The sequence below is a fragment of the Zeugodacus cucurbitae genome, chromosome 5 (assembly GCF_028554725.1).
Source record: "Zeugodacus cucurbitae isolate PBARC_wt_2022May chromosome 5, idZeuCucr1.2, whole genome shotgun sequence".
NCBI classification, from domain to species: Eukaryota; Metazoa; Arthropoda; class Insecta; order Diptera; family Tephritidae; genus Zeugodacus; species Zeugodacus cucurbitae.
In genome coordinates, this window is record NC_071670.1 from 8,513,868 (window position 1) to 8,534,288 (window position 20,421).

The 20,421-nt window shown below is 37.2% G+C and overlaps 1 protein-coding gene across 8 annotated transcripts in view; it reads left to right on the forward strand.

The window, feature by feature from the left end:
* The window catches only part of LOC105216238 (uncharacterized), a 40,545-nt gene that overhangs the window by 15,522 nt on the left and 4,602 nt on the right, over positions 1 to 20,421 (forward strand). For 7 of the 8 annotated variants that reach the window (XM_054231207.1, XM_054231208.1, XM_054231206.1 and 4 more), the window contains 5 exons: positions 1,904 to 2,125; positions 2,243 to 2,309; positions 3,058 to 11,326; positions 12,531 to 13,643; positions 17,991 to 18,484. In XM_054231207.1, coding sequence (XP_054087182.1) covers positions 1,956 to 2,125; positions 2,243 to 2,309; positions 3,058 to 11,326; positions 12,531 to 13,643; positions 17,991 to 18,484 — 10,113 coding nt within the window. In that variant the 5' untranslated portion in view covers positions 1,904 to 1,955. The remainder of the gene's footprint in view (positions 1 to 1,903; positions 2,126 to 2,242; positions 2,310 to 3,057; positions 11,327 to 12,530; positions 13,644 to 17,990; positions 18,485 to 20,421) is intronic. The other variant, XM_054231210.1, reaches the window with a different exon arrangement.

Here is a 20,421-nt window from a genome sequence, read left to right on the forward strand (position 1 = left end):
CAAATTTTGATTTGCTTATGTAGCTCATTCACAATGGTAAAATGGCTCAAATTATTTTCGAAAGGACAATACACATAAATTCTTAAAATATTTTTAATTTGATATAAATTATAATTGATTAATATTGCTCATGATTAAGTGGACATTTTACCCCAGTGTTGCACCAAAAATGCTGCCTGTTTGTTTGATTTACTGGATAGTGTGTTCTATTGACTTCTCTATACCCTATTTTAATATAGTCGTTGCTGTTATGCACCGCATCCTCATTGGTATAGCCAACGTAGATTTTCAGATTTATTTCTTCATAAAAAGCATTATATTTTACTGTTAATATAATATATGGGATGCAATATATTTTCTGTATTTGTTTAATTTTTATCTTATGGGTACCCGGTCATATAGGTATTGAAGGAAATGAAAAAGTGAACGTTGACCCGCTCATCGGCAGGCGGGAACGCAGTCCCCTTAAGTGTCCCTAGATCTAATAGCTCATTCAAGCGTCGGTAAACGCAATAAATGCTAGGGAAACACCTCTTGTCTTGGAACACCACTAGTCTTGAAACACATTCAACACGGAATTGAGCACCAAAACACTTTGTAGTAGTATTGATAGTGAACATACCAAAAGCTTTTTACTTTTACAAAAGAGAAAAGTTAAGCATTATTGTAGGGTTAAATAATAGGTACCTATGTACTTCTGAGATCATACTTTCAGAATTTTGGTAAAATGGAATCGGCAGAATGTAGTGTATGCGTTAAAAAAACTCGAAAGATTTCTCAAATAGAATGAGTTTTTAATTGGCGCTTAAGTGACTATCATTTTGGGGGTACAGTGAGGCAAATGACGACTTAAGGGAGGGGTCTGGGTTTCAGCGTAAAAAAAAACACTTTTTTTGTGATTTTTTATCTCAAATATCGATTAAGCAATTTTATTCAAACCTTCCATACATTATTGAGTATAGTTTTGACTATGTTCTGTAAATTTTTCATGCAAAAATATTATACCATTAGCCCGTGACAGTGCTTCGCCTAGGACGTCTTGAAAAAAAAAAAAAAAAAAACAATTTGCGGTGTTCACTGTAACTCGGCCGGAAATTATTCGAAAATGAAAAACCATAAACATTTAGTTAAATTTTAAACAAATCTTCCCCCCAACGTTTTCTGATTATTTTTTTTTATTTAAAAATTTTTGGCGGCCATCTAAAGTGTGAACCGTTATTTTCGATTAAAATTTCCGTAATTTTCAGGGTGGGAAACACCCTTAATGTAAAAAAAAAAATTTTTACTAAACGTTGGGGGAGGTGTATTTTATATGAAGAAAATGTGTACCAAGTTTGAAATGAATCGGTCGAGTAGTTTTCAAATGGCAGTGAACACGGACTTCAAAAACGTAGTTTTGAGAAAAACGAGTTTAAAGCTGCACTGCAATCCCAACCGCTCGTAGCTGTTAGAGTTAGAGCGTTTAAGGCCCCGAGACTAATTAAACAATAACTTCAAGAATATTGTCTACATCGCATTAAAATTTTGAGGACATATTCTTGAAATGTTAAACAATAAGATAAAACAAAAACAAAATCGATTTTTCGAAAGTGAAAACCCAGACCTCTCCCTTAAGCGCGGCCGCTGGCGTTGGGGTGTTCTTATGGCCTCTTTCTTGAAGTAAACAAGGATTGTTCGCCAAGTTTTGTTGAAGCAACCCGAGTTTTTATGTTCCCTTCTTTTGTTTCTATACTCTTAAATTAATTTTTGGGGGTTGTTAACATTGGAACTAAATATAGTTGAAAAGTCTGTTAATAGTAATAAACCATACTATAAATAATCAGCTGATATCTCTACTTTTAACCTTAGAGTTATAATCAAATGCTAACCATGTAATATATATATTTTTTTATTTTATTTGCAGCCAAATGAATTTCTTACTTTAAATATTCAATTTTATAATTCCTATATAAAAAATGGCTGATTTTGATAAAAAATTTAAAGAAATGCAGAAATTTCTGCCATTTCTACAAAATGTCATCGAAAAATTGCGTAGCAGCACCGAACAAAGTGATGATAATCCGCGCAAGGAGCAATTGAAAAAAATGGAGGTGCTACACGATCTACTAAAGAGTAATGGCAAAAAGTACGTTGCATAAACTACGACAATAATAAAACTAGCACGAATTGTCACCATTTAACTGTGTCAAAGAAATAAAAATTAATATTTTTTTTTTTAATTTTTTATTCAAAAAAATTTCAGATTAAAAATGGAGACTTTACAAAAATGCGAGGCATTATTAATAAAACTGCATAGCAAAATGGAAAGGGTAGGTTGACATTTATTATTATTTATTATATGTATGTATGTATTATATGTACATAGTTTTGGTTTGTTTCGTTTTGTTTTATGTTATTTTTTGAATAGTTTTTAAATAAGATTAAACGCTTGCATTTTTTTATGTTTAATAAGTATAATTATTAAGTTATTATTATAGTTAATGAAATAAGTTTGCAGCTGCTTAAAATTTTTTGCTGAAAATAAAATTTAATAAAAAAGAAAAACATATATTGCAAGGCGTGTATGGCTCAATGAGTCTCTGAAAAGTTAAGAAGAGAGTTGACAAAATAGTCAAAGCCGGTGGAGCTCTTCTTGCATAAGGAAGAGGAGAGAATGATGTAACGATAAGATATTGTGGTGAAGAGATTAAAACTCATTTGTTCGTTTCAAAGAAAACATAATGAAGAACTCCTCAGCCTAATTCAGAACTCAGAACTCATTGATACACCCTCAGTAATGTACATTTGTATGTATAGCATTAAGTTTTCGGCAATATTTATACTAAAAATAATGTTTGTATTTTCACATTAGGTTAGCTAATAAGAATCTTGGTTTTGTCATTTGTACATGTCCATAAACTATATTTTTGTTTTTCTATTTTTTTCATTTTTTTCTACATTTCATTCATTTTGAATGCGTTGTTCATGTTTGCTTGTAATTGTTTTCGTTCCGTTATAAAACGCACACAAAATACTATATAAAAAAAACAAACAAAAAACACACAAAACAATGAGCAGATACCCTTTTTGCAGAGTGAAAATGAGACTTCCAAACCAACTAATCAAACTTCCAACTTAATATACAAAACAACAACAAAGTCAAATACAGAAGTGCCAAGTGATAAAAATACAACAGTGTATAGTGTTGATATTGTTGATATAACGGGGCCAGAGAGTCCACCACCACAGCCATTGGAGGAGGTGCCACCTGTAGAAATACCTACAGAAAGGCGTTGCTCACCAATGCCCGATGTAAAATCGTCAAGAACGGAACGTGATAAACATAAACATATTGCACATAAGAATGAACGCAATTACAAACAACATAGTAGTCAGCAACAACCAGAACGTCATCACCATCATACTCAAGCACTAAATCATAATAGAAGTGTTGAAAAAACTAAAATTAATACAAATGACTCATCACAGATTTTCAATAGACGCAGTGTTGTTAGCGCGGAAATTGCGACTGATACAGCAAATAAATACCCATTCGATCCGCTAAGAAATCGTGATCCACGCGCATCGAATGCCTTTACACATGAAATATATTCTCCCGAAGAATGTTGGGATAACCCTTCAAGTGGCAAACGTACAGCTACTAATGCAAACCACACTGCGGTTTCAACCGATCTCGCTACCGCCAAAAGTTTGCGTGATCAGACATATCACGATACGATATTTAATTTTAAGAAAAGTCTGCCGAAAACAGCTGAAATGTTTTCACGTGTACGCAATCTGGAACAGCCAACGGCTGGCTCCAACAGAACCGCAGCTATTTCAATGCCCGTCAAAGTGCCTACTATACCGGATGTGTTGAAAAGTCCACCATTGTCGGCTAGCGATATCTCAGATTTGCTGAAAGAAAGTGGTGGAAAAGTTGTACCAAGTATCTCAGAGATCGGTATACGACGTCCAGCTAAAGACACAGTTTCTAATAATATCGGTACAACCGTCCAACAAATATCACCCATGGAAGCAGCAACATTGGATCAGGTGCGCAAAAAATTTGCAATTGTTACAAAAAGTTCACCACAATTACGAGACAGTCCTGATGTGTTAAAATCGCCGTTGACATCTTCACCTAAAGATATACCAACATCCTTGCCAAAAGAACGTATAGCTTTAAAATACAATCCACACCCACGGACGGAACGAAATACACAACCGATCGGAAGTAGCAGCAGTAGTGCCAGCGTTACGCATGTTGCACAGCCCATTGATCCACGTCTAACTCATAGGCGCTTGAGTATTGCTGGGAATAATTTGTCAACGGGCAGTACGTCAAATGCACTGAACTCAGCTGCGCCACATGATCCCAGACTACGGAATGTTGCTGCCAGCACTACGACTTCCGGTCTATATAAACCCACTTCTCTGTCTATTAACACTAATGCGACCAACAAGCCGCCACTAAAACAGCCCCACATACCAAGTTTATTAGACGTTAAGGTGGCGGATCCACGCAAATCGTACAATGCAAATTTCACAAATACAACAATGGTTCCAAGGCAACACGTGGGAAATAATATGCCAGCAAATCAAACACAAGCGGCAATATTTTCCAGAAGAGATTTCCCTATAAAGACAACGGCGCCTGTTGTGGAACGGCCCACGGTACAGAAGAGCAAAAGTGGTTATAGCAGTGAAGAGAACTGGGACTCTGATCCGGAAACGCCTGCTGTACCAAAAGTTGTAACACAGCCATCGCAGCCTACACAAAATCAACCATTTACAGAACCTGTAAAGGCAAGGGACGGACATACGGATGCAGGTTTTCGATCCGTGAAACCACCATTGTTACCTACACCGACATTCGGACGTCCAATAGGTGGAAATGGCTCAAAACCAACACACCATGTAAACCCGCATTTTCCAAACCCACAACATTCCCAAAGTGTGCCACAATATTCCAATAATTGTAAGTTTAGCGCGTTGTTAAATGATAAAACCGAGCGTTCTAAATATTTTGAGTCGAAGAAACAAAAGCAAAGCGAACCACGTACTTATATGGAACATAGAAAGGCGAAGGCGCGTGCGGCCGCAGAAGATGCGGCCAGGAAAGCCGCCGCCATAGAGACGACAAAGACTCCTACCAAGGATATTGGTGAAGTGAGTGATGTGGATAGCAGTGTGTTGGCGAAGCTCTCCGAACATCCGCCTGTCGCCTCAACATTGGACAAACTATATCGTAGCACCGACTTTACTAGCTGTGAATTTCCCAAAGCCAAAACTAGTTTTAAAATACCAAAGAAGCCTGCAGAAAAAACGATAGAGAAACCCGTAGCAGAACCCAAAGTTGTTGTGGAGAATAAGGAAGATGTTAAGGAAACACAAAAAGAGCCTTTAAAGGACACTTCAACTACAATACAAGACGATACGAAGAAAACAGAAGAGAAGATGCCAGAACCAAAGAAAATACAAGAGGGTACCAGCGAAAAACAGCAGGGAAAGAAAAATAACAATAAAGAAAGTGCTAAAAAAGTATGTGTGGATACAAAAAATAAGAGTAGTGAAAATGTGAAGAAGAAACCTGTAAGTAAGGGTGGTGTGCAAAGCAAATCGCAAGCAACATTAAATACAGATGTTACAAAGATCCAAAATAAGTGTAATAAATCCGAGGAAGTGGTAGAAAATAACATCACTAAGACAGTGAAAGAAATGGGTTTGAGTATTAAGATTTCACCAAACAGTGCCGATTCTTCCAAAGAACAAGCAAATAACACAACGGAACCGAAGCAAAGCAATGAGACTCAAAAGACTGTTGAGGATAATCCCATACTGGAATCAGCCACTGATAAAAGTGATATCGAGAAGAGTGGTGCAGAGAACTTGGTTTCAGAGAGTCCAGCAAAAGACGAGTGTAATGAAACAAAATCTATGCCAACAAAGGAGGTCGATTGTAAAAGCCTGTCAACAGCTATGTTTTTAAAGAAGCTACAAGGTATCGGGAAACCTGCGCGGATTCTACAGCGCCGTAACACCATGATGGTTCGTGGTAGTTTACCAGAAGTGGACAAAGAAAAAATCTTTCCGATAAAATCATTAGTGTACGAAGACATTCAAGGTGCTAAAGAAGAAGAACTACGGAAGGAAATTGCTAAAATGCCCAAAATGAACAAGAGTCTTGCTGAGATGTTTCAAAAAACCGATGATAATTGTAAGGTTTCAACACAAAACATTATTTCGGGTAAACGTCGCACACGCACGAATGTGAATTTCAATGAAGTCCAGCGTTCGTTGGAAATATTTAATCACAAACGACGTAGTGAGCCGTTAAAACAGCCAGTGGAGAAGGCGTCACCCGTAACAATAAAGAAGAAGGTCTCCCCCAAAGGCAAGAAAGGTGCAAAAGGCAAGGCGAAGAATGACACAAGCGTCGATACTACGTGTGAAGAAGAGTTAGTTAAAACTGAGAATATAGAACAAGTGACTGCAACGAAGACAGAAAAGAAACCAACAAAACGTAGAAGTGCCAAGGTTATAAAATGGGAAGAAGCTTTAGAATCGCCTGAACCTAATAAAGCAGATGCCGACAATGAAGCGGCAAGCATAGAAACGAACGAGGAAACTGTAGATAAAATAGTACAAGTTGAAGAAGCGACGACGACGACAGTTGTAGTAGAGAAGTCGGTTAAGCCCATCAGCAGAATTGACGCTCTAATGGATGAGGATGCACAGAAACGTCTTTTGTTGGAGAGTTTTGTGCATGATATACTAAATCCCAAAAAGGACAAAGCGCAAATCTTCAGTTTGCTATCACAAATACTTAGCGAGGATAACCTAAAATTTGTAAAAGAAATCGTAGACAGTGCAGCCGATAAGACTGCAACACAAAACGAAGAAGTTAACGAGGAGGTAGCCGAAGAAGAAAACAATAAATCGCCAAGCGTTGAAGCACTTAATGTGAACAATGCCGAGGAAAAAACAATAAAAAACGACAACACAGCAGCTGTGTGTGCTCCAAAACCGATTAAAAGTAAAGGGAAGTGGAAAGGAAGGAAGAACGAATTAGATCGTCTAAACGAAGATATACGAACTATGTTCATCAGTCAAGGTGTGCTGACAGCCACCGGTCGACGTATGTGCACTTTAGTCGCTGCAGCCGAAGAAGCAAACAAAACAGATGCCAATACCGATAAAAACGCGACGCCACACGAAGTGGCGGAGGCCGAAGTGATATGTAAATCACCAGCTGCACAAGCCGAGCCTGAAATACCAACAGTACGGCGTTTACGTAAAGCTAAAGTCTTGCTAAAGCATATTGATTTCAAAGAAATTAAAAAATCTGCAGACATTGCTGAAACTGAAATGGATGAAGTAAGTGCCGATAAGTCACCACCACGAAAAATGCCTATACTCAAACCGCACACGCCAATAAAGCAATCGGATATAGAGGATGAGATCAGTGAATTAGCTGAGAGACCAGCAGCTAAAAGAATTAAATTAGATACGGACGTGAAGAGAGTACACACACGCCCTGGTCCGAAATGTAGTAAAAAACAACCGATTGCCATATCATCGGATGATGACGTAACTGATGCTGATGATAACAGCAGCGATAATAAAGTTATGCTGCCGGCTTTGATGGCAACTAAAAAGAAGTCAATTGTTAAGAATACAAATAAGGAATGGCATTCGCAATCCAAGTGGGCGCAGTGGTGTGTGCTGTGTGACATCAAAATTACGCAACCGGCCACACATTACATGCGCTCGCATGGTGAATTCTATGCCGCACGTTTGGCGCCTAATATATTGGAAAAACTTAAAGTCGGTGAAATGAACAAGCCTTACTTCAGTGTATTAAGTAAGAAAGTAACAACCTGGTTCTATCGTTGTCCATTTTGTTTGCAATATAAACGCATGCAATGGCAGGGTTGGTTGAAGCACCTAATAATGCATACCGGTGAATACAATTTTGAGTGTAGTAAATGTCAACGACCAGCAGCTATGGCTTGTCAACTGGAATATCATGTCAAACACAAATGCCTAGGCGCAACAGTTGTGCGCAAGAATGCGATACCATTTGATACGGAGCTACGTGCGCATGTGTGTCATCGTTGTCATTTCATACAGTTGATTAGAGAGAATATGGATAAACATTTCGTACAGCAACATGGTATCGCCAAAACGAGAGCTACCAAAATGGGTTTTACAATTGTACTCTTTGATACTACAGATGTACAACTAATCGAAAACTCGAGAACGTTGGAGTTGGAAACGAAAATAATCAACGAAGGTTTAGAGACGATCGATATCGTGGAGAATGCAACTGCGGCAGAAACCAAAAGTAAAGATGAAAGTATCGATAGCGATGATATACCGATTGCCGTAACGCTGCAGTGTAACAAAGCTGCTGAAGCTAAAAAGATTGCTGTGGAGAAAGCTTTAAGCTCCAATATATTTGTGCCCACACGTGAGACTAACGAATCACCGACAATGAATAATTTTGCACAAAGCCTATTCACAATAACAACTGTTCAAGAAACCGCTCCAAGTTCTAGTGGCATATCGATTGCTGAACGTTTATCACAAAAATTCAAGAACATACAAAGCAACAAAGCCGCCACAATAGCCAATATCGACAAGGTAATGGATATACCAAATACAATTGCCGCTGAGGCGGTTGAGCGTGCAGCACCGGCACCAAGTATCACTGATGAGTCGTCTACTACGACATCGAGCAAGGAAGTTGTTAGCTGCCCAACGCTAGAAAATCAGTTTAACTCAGCAACTGAAACAGCGCTTTCGACGAACACTGTAGCTATAGCACCGGCGCATGAACAACAATTGAACTCAACGATCGAAACAGCACTTCCCACAGATGATGTAAGCATAACACCAGAGATTGAGCAACAGTTGAACTCATCGACCGAAACGGCGCTTTCCACAATGGACGTAATCAAAACAGCGGCGAATGAGACATCAGATCAAGTAATAGCAGCTTCGACAAGTGAGCGTATAGTCGATTCACCCATTGAAGACGACGATGATAACTGGGAGGATATTGAAATCACAGAGTCAGCGCCAAGCACCACCTCATCCACGATTTCGGCAGCCTCAAGCACGAACAACAAGAGTGTTAAAACCAAAAATAAGAATGTGTTGCATAAGCTAAATCGACTGTACGCAACGAATAACAAGCTGAAGAAGAGCTTAACATTAACTATTGGAAGTAGAAAGAGAGAAGAGAGGAGGGATTCGATAGCTAGCAATCCATTTAATAAGGAAAATGCAGTACGGACTGCTGTCATAAATGTCGATAAGTCGAATGAACCAGAGACAGTAGAGTTACCCACAATTAATGCTACTTCAACAGATACCGTTGCGACTGCAGTAACAACGGAGACTACAGTTACAATGCCATGCATAATTTTGAGCACCAACACAGTAACACAGTCAACCGTAGCTCCAGCTACAACTACAAACGCGGTGTCGGAAAAGGAAGCAATAACTGTGGCAACTGCTGCACCAATACTCGGTTTTCGCCCTTTAATTACAAATTTGGACGACTTGTTGCCGGACTCACCATGTAATGATCCCTTAGAACTGGTGCCTGAGTTGACACCCATGGAATCGCTACAAGACCTCTGCGATGTCTCATCTATACTCAATTCAGATTATATGTCTGACAATTGGTTGACAAATACGACGACTTCAAATTTGAATAACGACAACAGTCAGCAGGCGAATATGCAAGAGGCTTTGGATTTCGTTAAAGAGCAACAAAGTGTACAATGTAGCGTGAATACAACCATGCCTTTGGCACCATTAGCTTCAATACAACGCATACAAAATATCGGCTATTCGAAGTCGGTCGATGATAACACATACAAATTTTATTGCCTCTCTGACAATTGTACGTTTCTTTATTCGAGTGAATTGATTGGACTTGAGAGTCATTTTCGTTGCGAGCATGCGCAAGCCGCGTGGAATGGCTACTGTCACAGCTGTAAAGCTAAAGTTGAAGCTACCGCAGAAAGTATGCTACCTCTGTCTGCCGAACTCAGTCACATGAGTTCGAAACACTTGATTGTAGCTAGCGCTCCACCCAGCTTACCTATTGTGGATGATTTACGGCAAACTTCTAAATCTAATTCACCAGCACTAGATGAGGATAGACCACGTATTAAGATTAGACGCTTAACCGGCGATTGTCTTTCAACAACGCCAACTCCTACCACAACGCAAAGCTCGAAAACTGTTTCGACTTTTGATGAAAACGCACAGCTTGTTGCATTGACGCAAGCAGCATCACGTTTGCAATCAACGATTACAACTTCATTCTTAAATCAATTACCAACGACAGTGGACAAACAATCCGTTGAGAACAGACATTTTGAAAATATTGGCCTTCAAGCACAAGCATGTCCACTTAATATCATAAAACCTAGTACGACAACGCCGTGTCAATTACAAATAGCCAGTGTAGTTAGTTTGCAAGATCAACAATTTTCCAATGCAGTCGCACCAACTGCGCCGCTACCAGTGATCTCAAATGTTTGCAGTTTAAATTCACGTTCCGTTTCGTCGCCAGTCAATAATGTCGGTTCGCTTTGGGCTCAGCACATAGTAGACGAACGTACCGAATTAGAACGTGCGGCCGCCGAGTCTATGGAAGTATCACGTATATTATCCAGTACTTATTCGAATACACCTACGCAGAGCAATGCTATCGCCACTTCAATACGCACTATTAACGACTCACCCGAACCGCAAGTGGTGGCTGAAACTGTGCCTGTCGCACAAGCCACTAGCGGTAATTATCTGATAACCCAAACAGTTTCGGCGCAATATGTTGAAGGACGCGTTGGCTTTAACATATCGATTGCAAACAATCCTGCAGTGCGCTCCATCCGTTCGGATTCCGGTAGTAATGGCAGCACAACGTCAGCAGTGGTCGCGCCGACACCACAATTTAAATGTATGGCAAATGCTTGTAAATACCAGACGCGTCTACCTGTAGCCATGGTCGATCACATACATTTCCACGATCGTCAAAACTTTAGTCCACAACGTGAATATCTGCGTTGCTCTCAATGCACATTTTTGGCCGAAGATGTAGATGGTTTCATACAGCATTCAGAGCAAAAGCATGGCATGTTTATGCGTAGTGCTACGGATATAGGTAGTACGATCACTAATGGAAGTCCCCAAACCACAGTCGGTAACACGACCACAAACCAGGATACCAATAAGAGACAAGAACAAGATATGCCTCAGACATTTACTCAAAAAACATGGGAAACCGCCTTGAAGGAAATCGTCGCAACAACTGGTGTGCCAGGTAAATATATATTATATAGTTTTTTTTTGTATGTTGTTATAGGCACTGATAATGCGCTGTTATTGGAACCATTAGAACATAATTGCTCCTTTCCCAATTTGAATGCATCTTCCTTTTGACTTTTCGAAACAATTTAGCACTTAAACTTCTGTTACTTGAGATGCATCAGGAGCACTGTAAGACTTTTCATAAGACCACTTATTTAACTAATTGTATCTCAAACTTTGCAAACAAATTTGCTTTGATAACGATGGGCGCTTCACTGTTACACAGTCTGTTTCCCATGAGCTCTATTCAGTTTCATCTCGCAACAGATTTCTACTTTTGTTTAGGTTAGATTGAAACCTTTGTGTTGTTGTTGTAGTGGCATAAAATATTCCCCAAATAAATTTGAGAAACGCTGCCGATTTGACCGTCCTTGATTGGATAAAAATCCGGAACCGTTCCGGTTACTAAGTACCGAGTGTCGAGGGAACGGAGGTTGAAAAGTCGGTACTTGCGGCAAAGACCACTAAGGTTCTAACTTAGACAGTTAAAGACGGCGTTCGGCTGTGTTGCTTAAAAATCGGAACGAAATTTTTAGAACCATATTTAATGTTCAATTTAACTTTCACTCCACAAACGCGCTGAGCTGTTATTCGCGAACTCTAGGTACTTATGAGCGAAACGCTCTGTGTAGATATCTTCCCCAAGATGTTAAGGAATTGCCATTTTTTCCTTCAGTTTGCAAGTCTAGCTGCAAATCTATTTTCTTGGTCAGTCTGTGGGACCACATAAGGCTCAACCCACACCGGATTCGTCAAGACGTCCTTTCTTGTCCGATACGACAACATCCCCTAGCTGCATATGTGACGACCCACACCGAACAAGACCAGGGACTAGGTGAGGGTTGAGCCTAATAGAACTCCTAGGAGTCTAGGAGTTAGTTTTATACTCCTAAGATAAAGAGGTAGATTATTTTTATATACACCAAATTTACTTTAGCCTGTGGAACCATGAACAGTCGAATAGTATAGTCTCATACCAAACTAAATTCGGCTGTGATGAGAAACCACTCTTGAAATTATTACCGTTAAAGACAAAAAATTGAAGTTAATGATTCCAATTCCAATAGTTTTTTTGTTAGGGATTTAAGTAAAGCAAATACATTACCTTCACCTTATTTAGACTTTAAGTTAATAAAAATAATATCCCATGTTTACAGACTCTAAACTTTTCCGCTGCACCGTTGAGGATTGCAAGACTAGATTAAACGAATCTACGTACTTTTCACATGTCGTCTATCATTTATCCACACTTGGACAGAAAAATATCAATAACCGTACCTATAAGTGCTCTCACTGTTATTGTAGTTACAATAAGCCACAAAAGATCAAAGCGCATATAAAGACACACGGTGTGCATAAGTACTTCTGTTACCTCTGCACCCAGACCGCCATCAACGTCGAACAAATGCACAAACATTTCGAAGAGCGTCACTGGCGTTCCAAAAAATTACGCTCCACCCCCTTACCGTATAAACAAGATGCCACCACAACATACTATGTGATTTACACAACACTACTAAGTAAATATGAAATACAACAATTTCGTGAGAAATTAATTGCCGAATGGCAGCGTAAAAAGTCCAGCGCACGCACACACTTCAAACCGAGTGAAATCGGTTTAATGCCGCTAACGCCAATATTCGGTAAAGACTTGAATTGCGCCATTTGCGCGTATAAAACGAAGGTGCGTACGAATTTGATGCGTCACCTGCAAATGCACACGGACGACAGTAATGGCGGCGCACAGCCGGTGGCCAATGTGGATCCAGTCAATCCGGTGCCATGCTTGAATTCCAGTGAGAAACATTTCGATAAAATGACAAATTTAGCCTCATCCTCATTGGTGGTGAGCAGCAGCGGTAGCACGTCGGCAAATAGCACGAACGCCAGCGCAAATGGCTGCGCTAATGGTAAGGCGAAATTTACGTACGACTATGTGCCGGATACGAAACGTTTTACTTGTGGCGTCAGTAATTGTCAATATCTAACAATATCGGATGATATTTTCCGTTCGCATTTAAATGCTTTGCACAGCGATATCACCGTTTACAATTGTCCACACTGCAAGGAAGAGAACTGCAAACGTGGTCTGTCAGTTGATCGCATTTTGGGGCATTTACGTTTTCATGGCGCGAAATTGTATGTGTGCGACTCCTGTGGCTATATGCATTATATGCGTACGGTGGTCGAACGACATATACGACAGCACGATGTGCATCCGCCGCTCTTCGTGAAGGTGATCGAGTGCGATCGTACCAAAGAGAATACAGGTAAGCGAAAGGTAGAACTTTATGAATGCAGATATGTACATACATATGTATGTAATATTTCTATATAAACATGTAGTAAATGACTATAAAAGAATATGTTTAATTTAATATTTTATGAATGTGCGAAAGTGAAATGTTGTGTAGGAAATGGTAATGCAGTGTAAATAAATCTAACTAATTATAACTAATTAATGTGCTAGTATAAAGTGAAGTAAAAGGAAACGAAGTGAAAACGAATCATAGTAAGTAATTAAAGTGTATTAAAATATAATGAAAGAAATAATAATAATAACATAAGTGAGTGAATAGATGTGAAAAGCATTATTGGAAAGGTGATGAAAAAAAAAATAAATAAAATGAAATAAAAAGAAAAAATTAACCCAAAATTAGTGAATTGTTTGAAATTGCGTAATTATGCAAATGAAATGAAATTGAACAATTAAAAAAAGAAGCAAATAAAATGTGCTTGTGAAAATATTATAACAAAATAAATGCAAAATATAAAAATTTTTGAAATTTTTTCAAATAATTTATTAAGTTAATAAATATTAGGTCTCCAACTTTGCTTCCGCCGTTTTTTTCTAAATATAAGGCTTTTTTCACTTAGGACAGCCTCACCGTACGTATCCGAAAGCATTCGAAGAGCCTCAGCCGCACTTTCTTGGAATTAAAAAAGAAAAGCAAAATTTCCCGCGAATGTCGAGAATTCGGCTCAAAAAGTAACATTTTCAGTTGAAAATAAGTTTGGAATGCAAACAGATCTCTACAAATTTTTTTGTTGGGTTAATGTTGACACAAATGTCCAAGATCGATATAAAAGCAAAAAATCGATTTAATCGACCAGGGTTTGACCCTAGAGACATCTATTGGAAAACGGCGGAAGCAAAGTTGTAGACCTATAATAAATTGGAAAATAATTAAGTTAATATAGTTACAGTATAAAAGTGTGAGTGTTAAGAGGTTAAGTGGATTTGCATATTTCATAAAAAGTTCTTTTTGGTCTTATTAAATAGTATATTGTAAAATGTTCTTCAAAATTTCAAATCAGGGATAAAGGGATGTCCCAATTATACCTAGTGTGAAAAATCAATTTTTTTTCTGGTTTTTGAGTTATAGAAATTTAAAGAGCAGCTGCTCGGTAACAGTGAATACGATCATTTTATCTTTAAACGCGTTTTTCTCGAAACATCATTTTCCGAATTTGCTGCAGTAATTACTCAAAAACAAATGATCCGATCACTATCGAGTTTTTTTTTTAACATGTTCTTTACATAGTTCTCCGTACAATGACCTATCGATTTTTGATCTGATCAAAAAATCGAATTTTGGCAGGCCAAAAACGACCAAAATTTTGGGTGAAATTCGACTATTTTTTTTAAAACGCCGCCATATTGTCAATTTTTTATTTTTTTTTTTTCGTAGGTAATTGTACAGACAATATTATCTAGTTTAAGGATAATTTTTTTTTTTACATTTCATCCACGGAGAAGGCCGGAATCACTGCAGCAGTGAAGGCCCTTTTTTCGCGCCGTTGGAGATCGACTATAACTTAAAAAATATTTAATTTTTTTTTCCAAAATTTCACTGTATATTCTTGAAACATGTATAAATATATTCTTAAAATTTTGAAATAATTGATAAAGTATTTTTTAATAAAAATTCCCAAAAATAACCTTTTTTTTAGGCCATTACACTAGGTGTGCCCCTTAAAATTTTCGTTTTTTATAACATTTTGCATTGTTACCAGATCAGGCAAAATACTAATTTTTGGGCATTTAAGTTAAAATACCCAACATTACATTATTACGGCTAATAATTATTATATACTTAACGATTAATATAAATAATAACTATTTAAATCTCGGTTAGCGATATTATGGTATATTAAAACCAACGGTTTTCGAACTTCCAGTGGTAAATAAAGTGAATTAATACGTATCAATTGGCGGCAATTAATATATTTTTATATTGTTTTCCATGGAAAATTAAAATCCCGATGCTGCAGATCACAAAACATATCTTCAAACACCCTAAAATTTTGCGTTTCCATTTATATTTATTGTTTTAAATTCTTATAAGTGATCTTGCACAGCGATTAAAAATGTCTCCGTCGTATAATTTTTTTTGGCAACATTTTAACCTGTCCGTACCAGTTTCCCAATTGCGAAACGTCAAAACCTACTAATCTATTCCAACTGTCAAAAGATTAGTAGGTTTTGACGTTTGATATTGCGCTCTCACTTCCAGTGAGATGAGAGTTAGTTTTACATCTCTTTATCTCTGTTTCAAATCGATCCTTGTAAAAATCTGAGAGATATATAACCTTTGAAAGTCATGTCCATTGGCCACTTTAGTTTCAATTTAAAATTTTAAATGCGTTTACCCAAAAACTTAAATTTTGAAGTCAATGGATACAATTTCTCGAAAAATTATTAACCGATTTTGCAGACAACTTTGAAATAAAACAAGTAAGGAAGTATAAAGTCCATTGAAAGTTGGAAACCATAATATTAGGTTAGAAGCACCGATGTCCTCATGTTCGATTAATGGGGCCTTGAGAACCTATGGTCCGATTTCGGTTTTTAGAATGGGGCTGCCACACTATAAAGGTAGTATTTGTGCAAAGTTCTGCACCGATATCTTCACTAGTACTTACTTTATATATTGTAAAGTAAACGATTCAGATCGTCTTCAAAGTTCTGGTATATAGGAACACACCTTCTTCCTTTGTGTTGTGAAGCGATTTGTCCAATTTCCACAAAATATTATTGGGACGTAAGGAAACTATTACAAACCAAGTTTCATTGAAATCGGTCGAGTAGTTCCTGAGATATAGTTTTTGACCCATAAGTGGGCGACGCCACGCCCATTTTCCATTTTGTAAAAAAATCTGAGTGCAGCTTTCATCTGCCATTTCTTATGTGAAATTTAGTGTTTCTGACGTTTTTCGTTAGTGAGTTAACCCACCTTTAGTAATTTTCTACCTAACTTTTGTAAGGGAGGTGGGCGTGGTTATTATCCGATTTCTTTCATTTTTGGACTGTATTAATAAATGGCTAAAAAAACGACTGCAGAAAGTTTGGTTTATATAGCTCTATTGGTTTCCGAGATATGTACAAAAAACCTATTTGGGGGCGGGGCCACGCCCACCTCCACATTACATCGACATATGCCCCTTCCTAGTGCGATCTTTCATACCAAATTTTATTTCCATATCTTTAGTTATGGCACTTTATGTGTTTTCGGTTTTTGCCATTTTGTGGGCGTGGCAGTGGTCCGATTTTGCTCGAAAGCAACCTTCCTATGGTGCCAAGAAATAAGTGTGCCAAGTTTCATCAAGATACCTTAATTTTCACTCAAGTTACAGCTTGCACAGACGGACAGACACACATTCGGATTTGAACTCGACTCTTCACCCTGATCACTTTGGTATAAATAACCCTATATCTAACTCGTTTAGTTTTGGGTGTTACAAACAACCGTTATGTGAACAAAACTATAATACTCTCTTTAGCAACATTTGTTGCGAGAGTATAATAAAATTATGTCGTCATTGAACGATATATTTTATTTTACAACCTTTTTTCGAGCCAACAAATGTGTTTTCAATTTTTTTTTTCCTTCCAACAACGAGATTTATCTTTTATTATTTTTTTTTTTTTTCGATGAAACATGCACAGTTATGCCGTCCACATTTTTTTTTTTGAGGCGTCAAGGAGGATGGGGCCGAGTTTTCGGAATTTTGAAATAAAAATTTCACAAAATACTGTTTAAATTTGTATTTTTTATGAATGATGTATGATTATGTATAAATAATAAAAAAATGGTAAAAATACCAATTTTTGAACCTCTGAAACCCACCTAACCAGTTATGCTGTGTTATGTTAATGATTAAAGCTTTCAAAGTCCTACATAAATGAAATGCTTTCAAATTGATCAAAATTTATATATTTAGTATGTGATGTTGGATTTAAAAAATAATAAATATAAGTGAGTAAATTTAAATGAACAAGGAAAAAGCAGAAGTTATATAAAAAAATGAGAAAATATTAAAAATATAACAACTATTTATGATAATTATTGCATTTTTGTTTACAAAAATTAATAACATTCAACCTTTTTATTGCAAAAAATTCAAAAAATATATAGACAAAAATAGTAGAACATATAAAGTAATTTCTTGTGTGTGATATTTTATTTAATAACAAATAAATTTAACAAAAATGCTTTCAAACTTAAATTCATAAAGACCCGATAATTGTCGCATAAATTATACTAATCTCTCAATTTACTATTATCTTTTTTTTACACTTTACGTGCCTTATTACGTGGCCAAAACACGTGTAGCTAAGAAAGTCGATAACACACCAACTCCCACCGGGATAGGCACCCCAACTGTCGCTCCAACCGATACACAGCAGTCCAAATGTAAACAAAAGTGGACGTGTAATTTATGTGGTCACAAAACAATGACGCAACAACAAATTATAGCGCATACAACAGCACAACATTCGTGTAAAAATCAATATCAATGCATGCATTGCGCCTTCAATGCAACACAACTAATACAAATCATGTCGCATATCGATGAGAAGCATGCGGGTAAAAAGCGTGAAGCGCGTTATGTCTATGAAAAGTTGGGGGGCAAGGAGGAGGAGGAGGAGGATAGTAATAATGTGAATACGATTGATACACGCCCGCTCTGGCAACGGGACGATCCAACACGTGTGCGACACATACGCGGCATACTCATGGAGGATGAGGAGGAGTCGGAACGTTATCGGAAACGTTTACGTTTAGATGATATTGACGAGATAATGGAAAACGATGATGGCGATGAGGTAGGTGTTTAAGTATGCTCGTTAAGCAGTTAAATAGTACATATGAAAGTAGTTACGCTTTTAGTTTGTAAAGTATTTTGATTTGAAGGCAAACACAAAACAAATTGAACTGATGCGCTTCAAAGCATATTTAAAGCAATATACACTATAGATATATAGTATTTTAGTATATAACCATAGACTTTAATTGATTTTAACTATAAAGTAGAATAAGCTCTAAACTTAATTAATTATTTATTTTATAATGTTTTATATATAATAAAGCTTAGTAAATACAAATTGGTGTATTCATTTGCATATTTATTAATATATTGCTAATAAAAGCACGTAACCGTAAATGAAAGTTGACTAACATTTTAAAACGTACTTTATACCGTTACGTTAACGTTTTTTGACATACAGTTGTACATATACAGTTATGTATGTAGTATGGATGCATGTTGAGCATAAATCATGTTTAATGTGGATTAATTTCTTAAATTTGTGCTTGCTAATCAACGTCTATGCCATGCAGTGTAAGTAGTGCAGCAACAACAATTTTGAATTCGAGTCGAATTATGCAATAAATTAGTAATTTAGTATGTACGAAGACCATTTCTTTGTTCTCGCTATCTTAGCGAACTCCATCTCTTGTTAATTAAAAAAAAATACTCGTAAAAGCAATAACAAAGTTAACACATTAAAGCTATGTAGCCGGTAGCTTCAATGCCAATATACCAAAGTGATCAGGGCGACGAGTAGATTTGAAGAATCAGGATGTCTGTCTGTCCGTCCGTCCGTGCAAACTGTAACTTGAGAAAAAATTGAGATATCTTAATGAATGGTACACATGTTCCTTGGCACCCTGAGGAGGTTGCTTTCGTAAATGGTCGAAATCGGACCATTGCCACGCCACACACAAAACGCCACAAAATAGCGAAAACCGAAAACCTCTAAAGTGTCGTAACTAAGACATAAATAAAGTTATGAAAGTAAAATTTGGTACAAAGGATGGATCGCATTAGGGAGGGACATATTTGGATGTAATTTGTTTTTTTTTTTTTTTGGAAATAGGGTGGGGCTCCCACTTATGGGCCAAAAACAATACGAATGAAATTCGGTATATAAGACTTTCTTAACACCCAGATCGGAAAAATACTTCCCATATAACTCATTATTGAATTCCAACTGATTCGTTCATTATACTCTCGCAACAAAAGTTGCTAAGAGAGTATTATAGTTTTGTTCACATAACGGTTGTTTGTGTCACCAAGAAATAAAAGAGTTAGATATGGGGTTATATATATATATAAATGATCAGGATGACGAGTGGAGGAGTGTCTGTCCATCCGTCCGTGCAAGCGATAACATGAGTAAACATTGAGATATTTTAATGAAACGTGGAACAAATGTTCCTTGGGACCGTGAGAGGGCTTTGAGCAAAATTGGACCATTGCCACGCTCATAAAATGCCAAAAACACATAAAGTGTCATAACTAAGCCGTAAATAAAGTTATAACAGTAAAATTTGGAATAAAGGATCGCACTAGGGCATATTTGGATGTAATTTTTTTGGGGAAGTGGGCGTGGCCCCGCTCCCAATTCGGTTATTTGTATATATCTCGCAAACCAATGAAGCTACATAAACCAAACTTTCTGCAGTCGATTCTCTTACATACCCCACCACACACCATGAAAATATTTGAAATCGGATAATAACCACGCCCACCTCCCATACAAAGGTTAGGTTGAAAATTACTAAAAGTGATTAACTCACTAATGAAAAACGTCATAAACACAAAATTTTACATAAGAAATGGCAAGATGGAGCTGCACTCAAATTTTTTTTACAAAATCAAAAATGGGCGTGACATCGCCCACTTATGGGTCAAAAACCATATCTCAGGAACTACTCGACAGATTCCAAAGAAATTCGGTATATTATATTTCCTTGACAC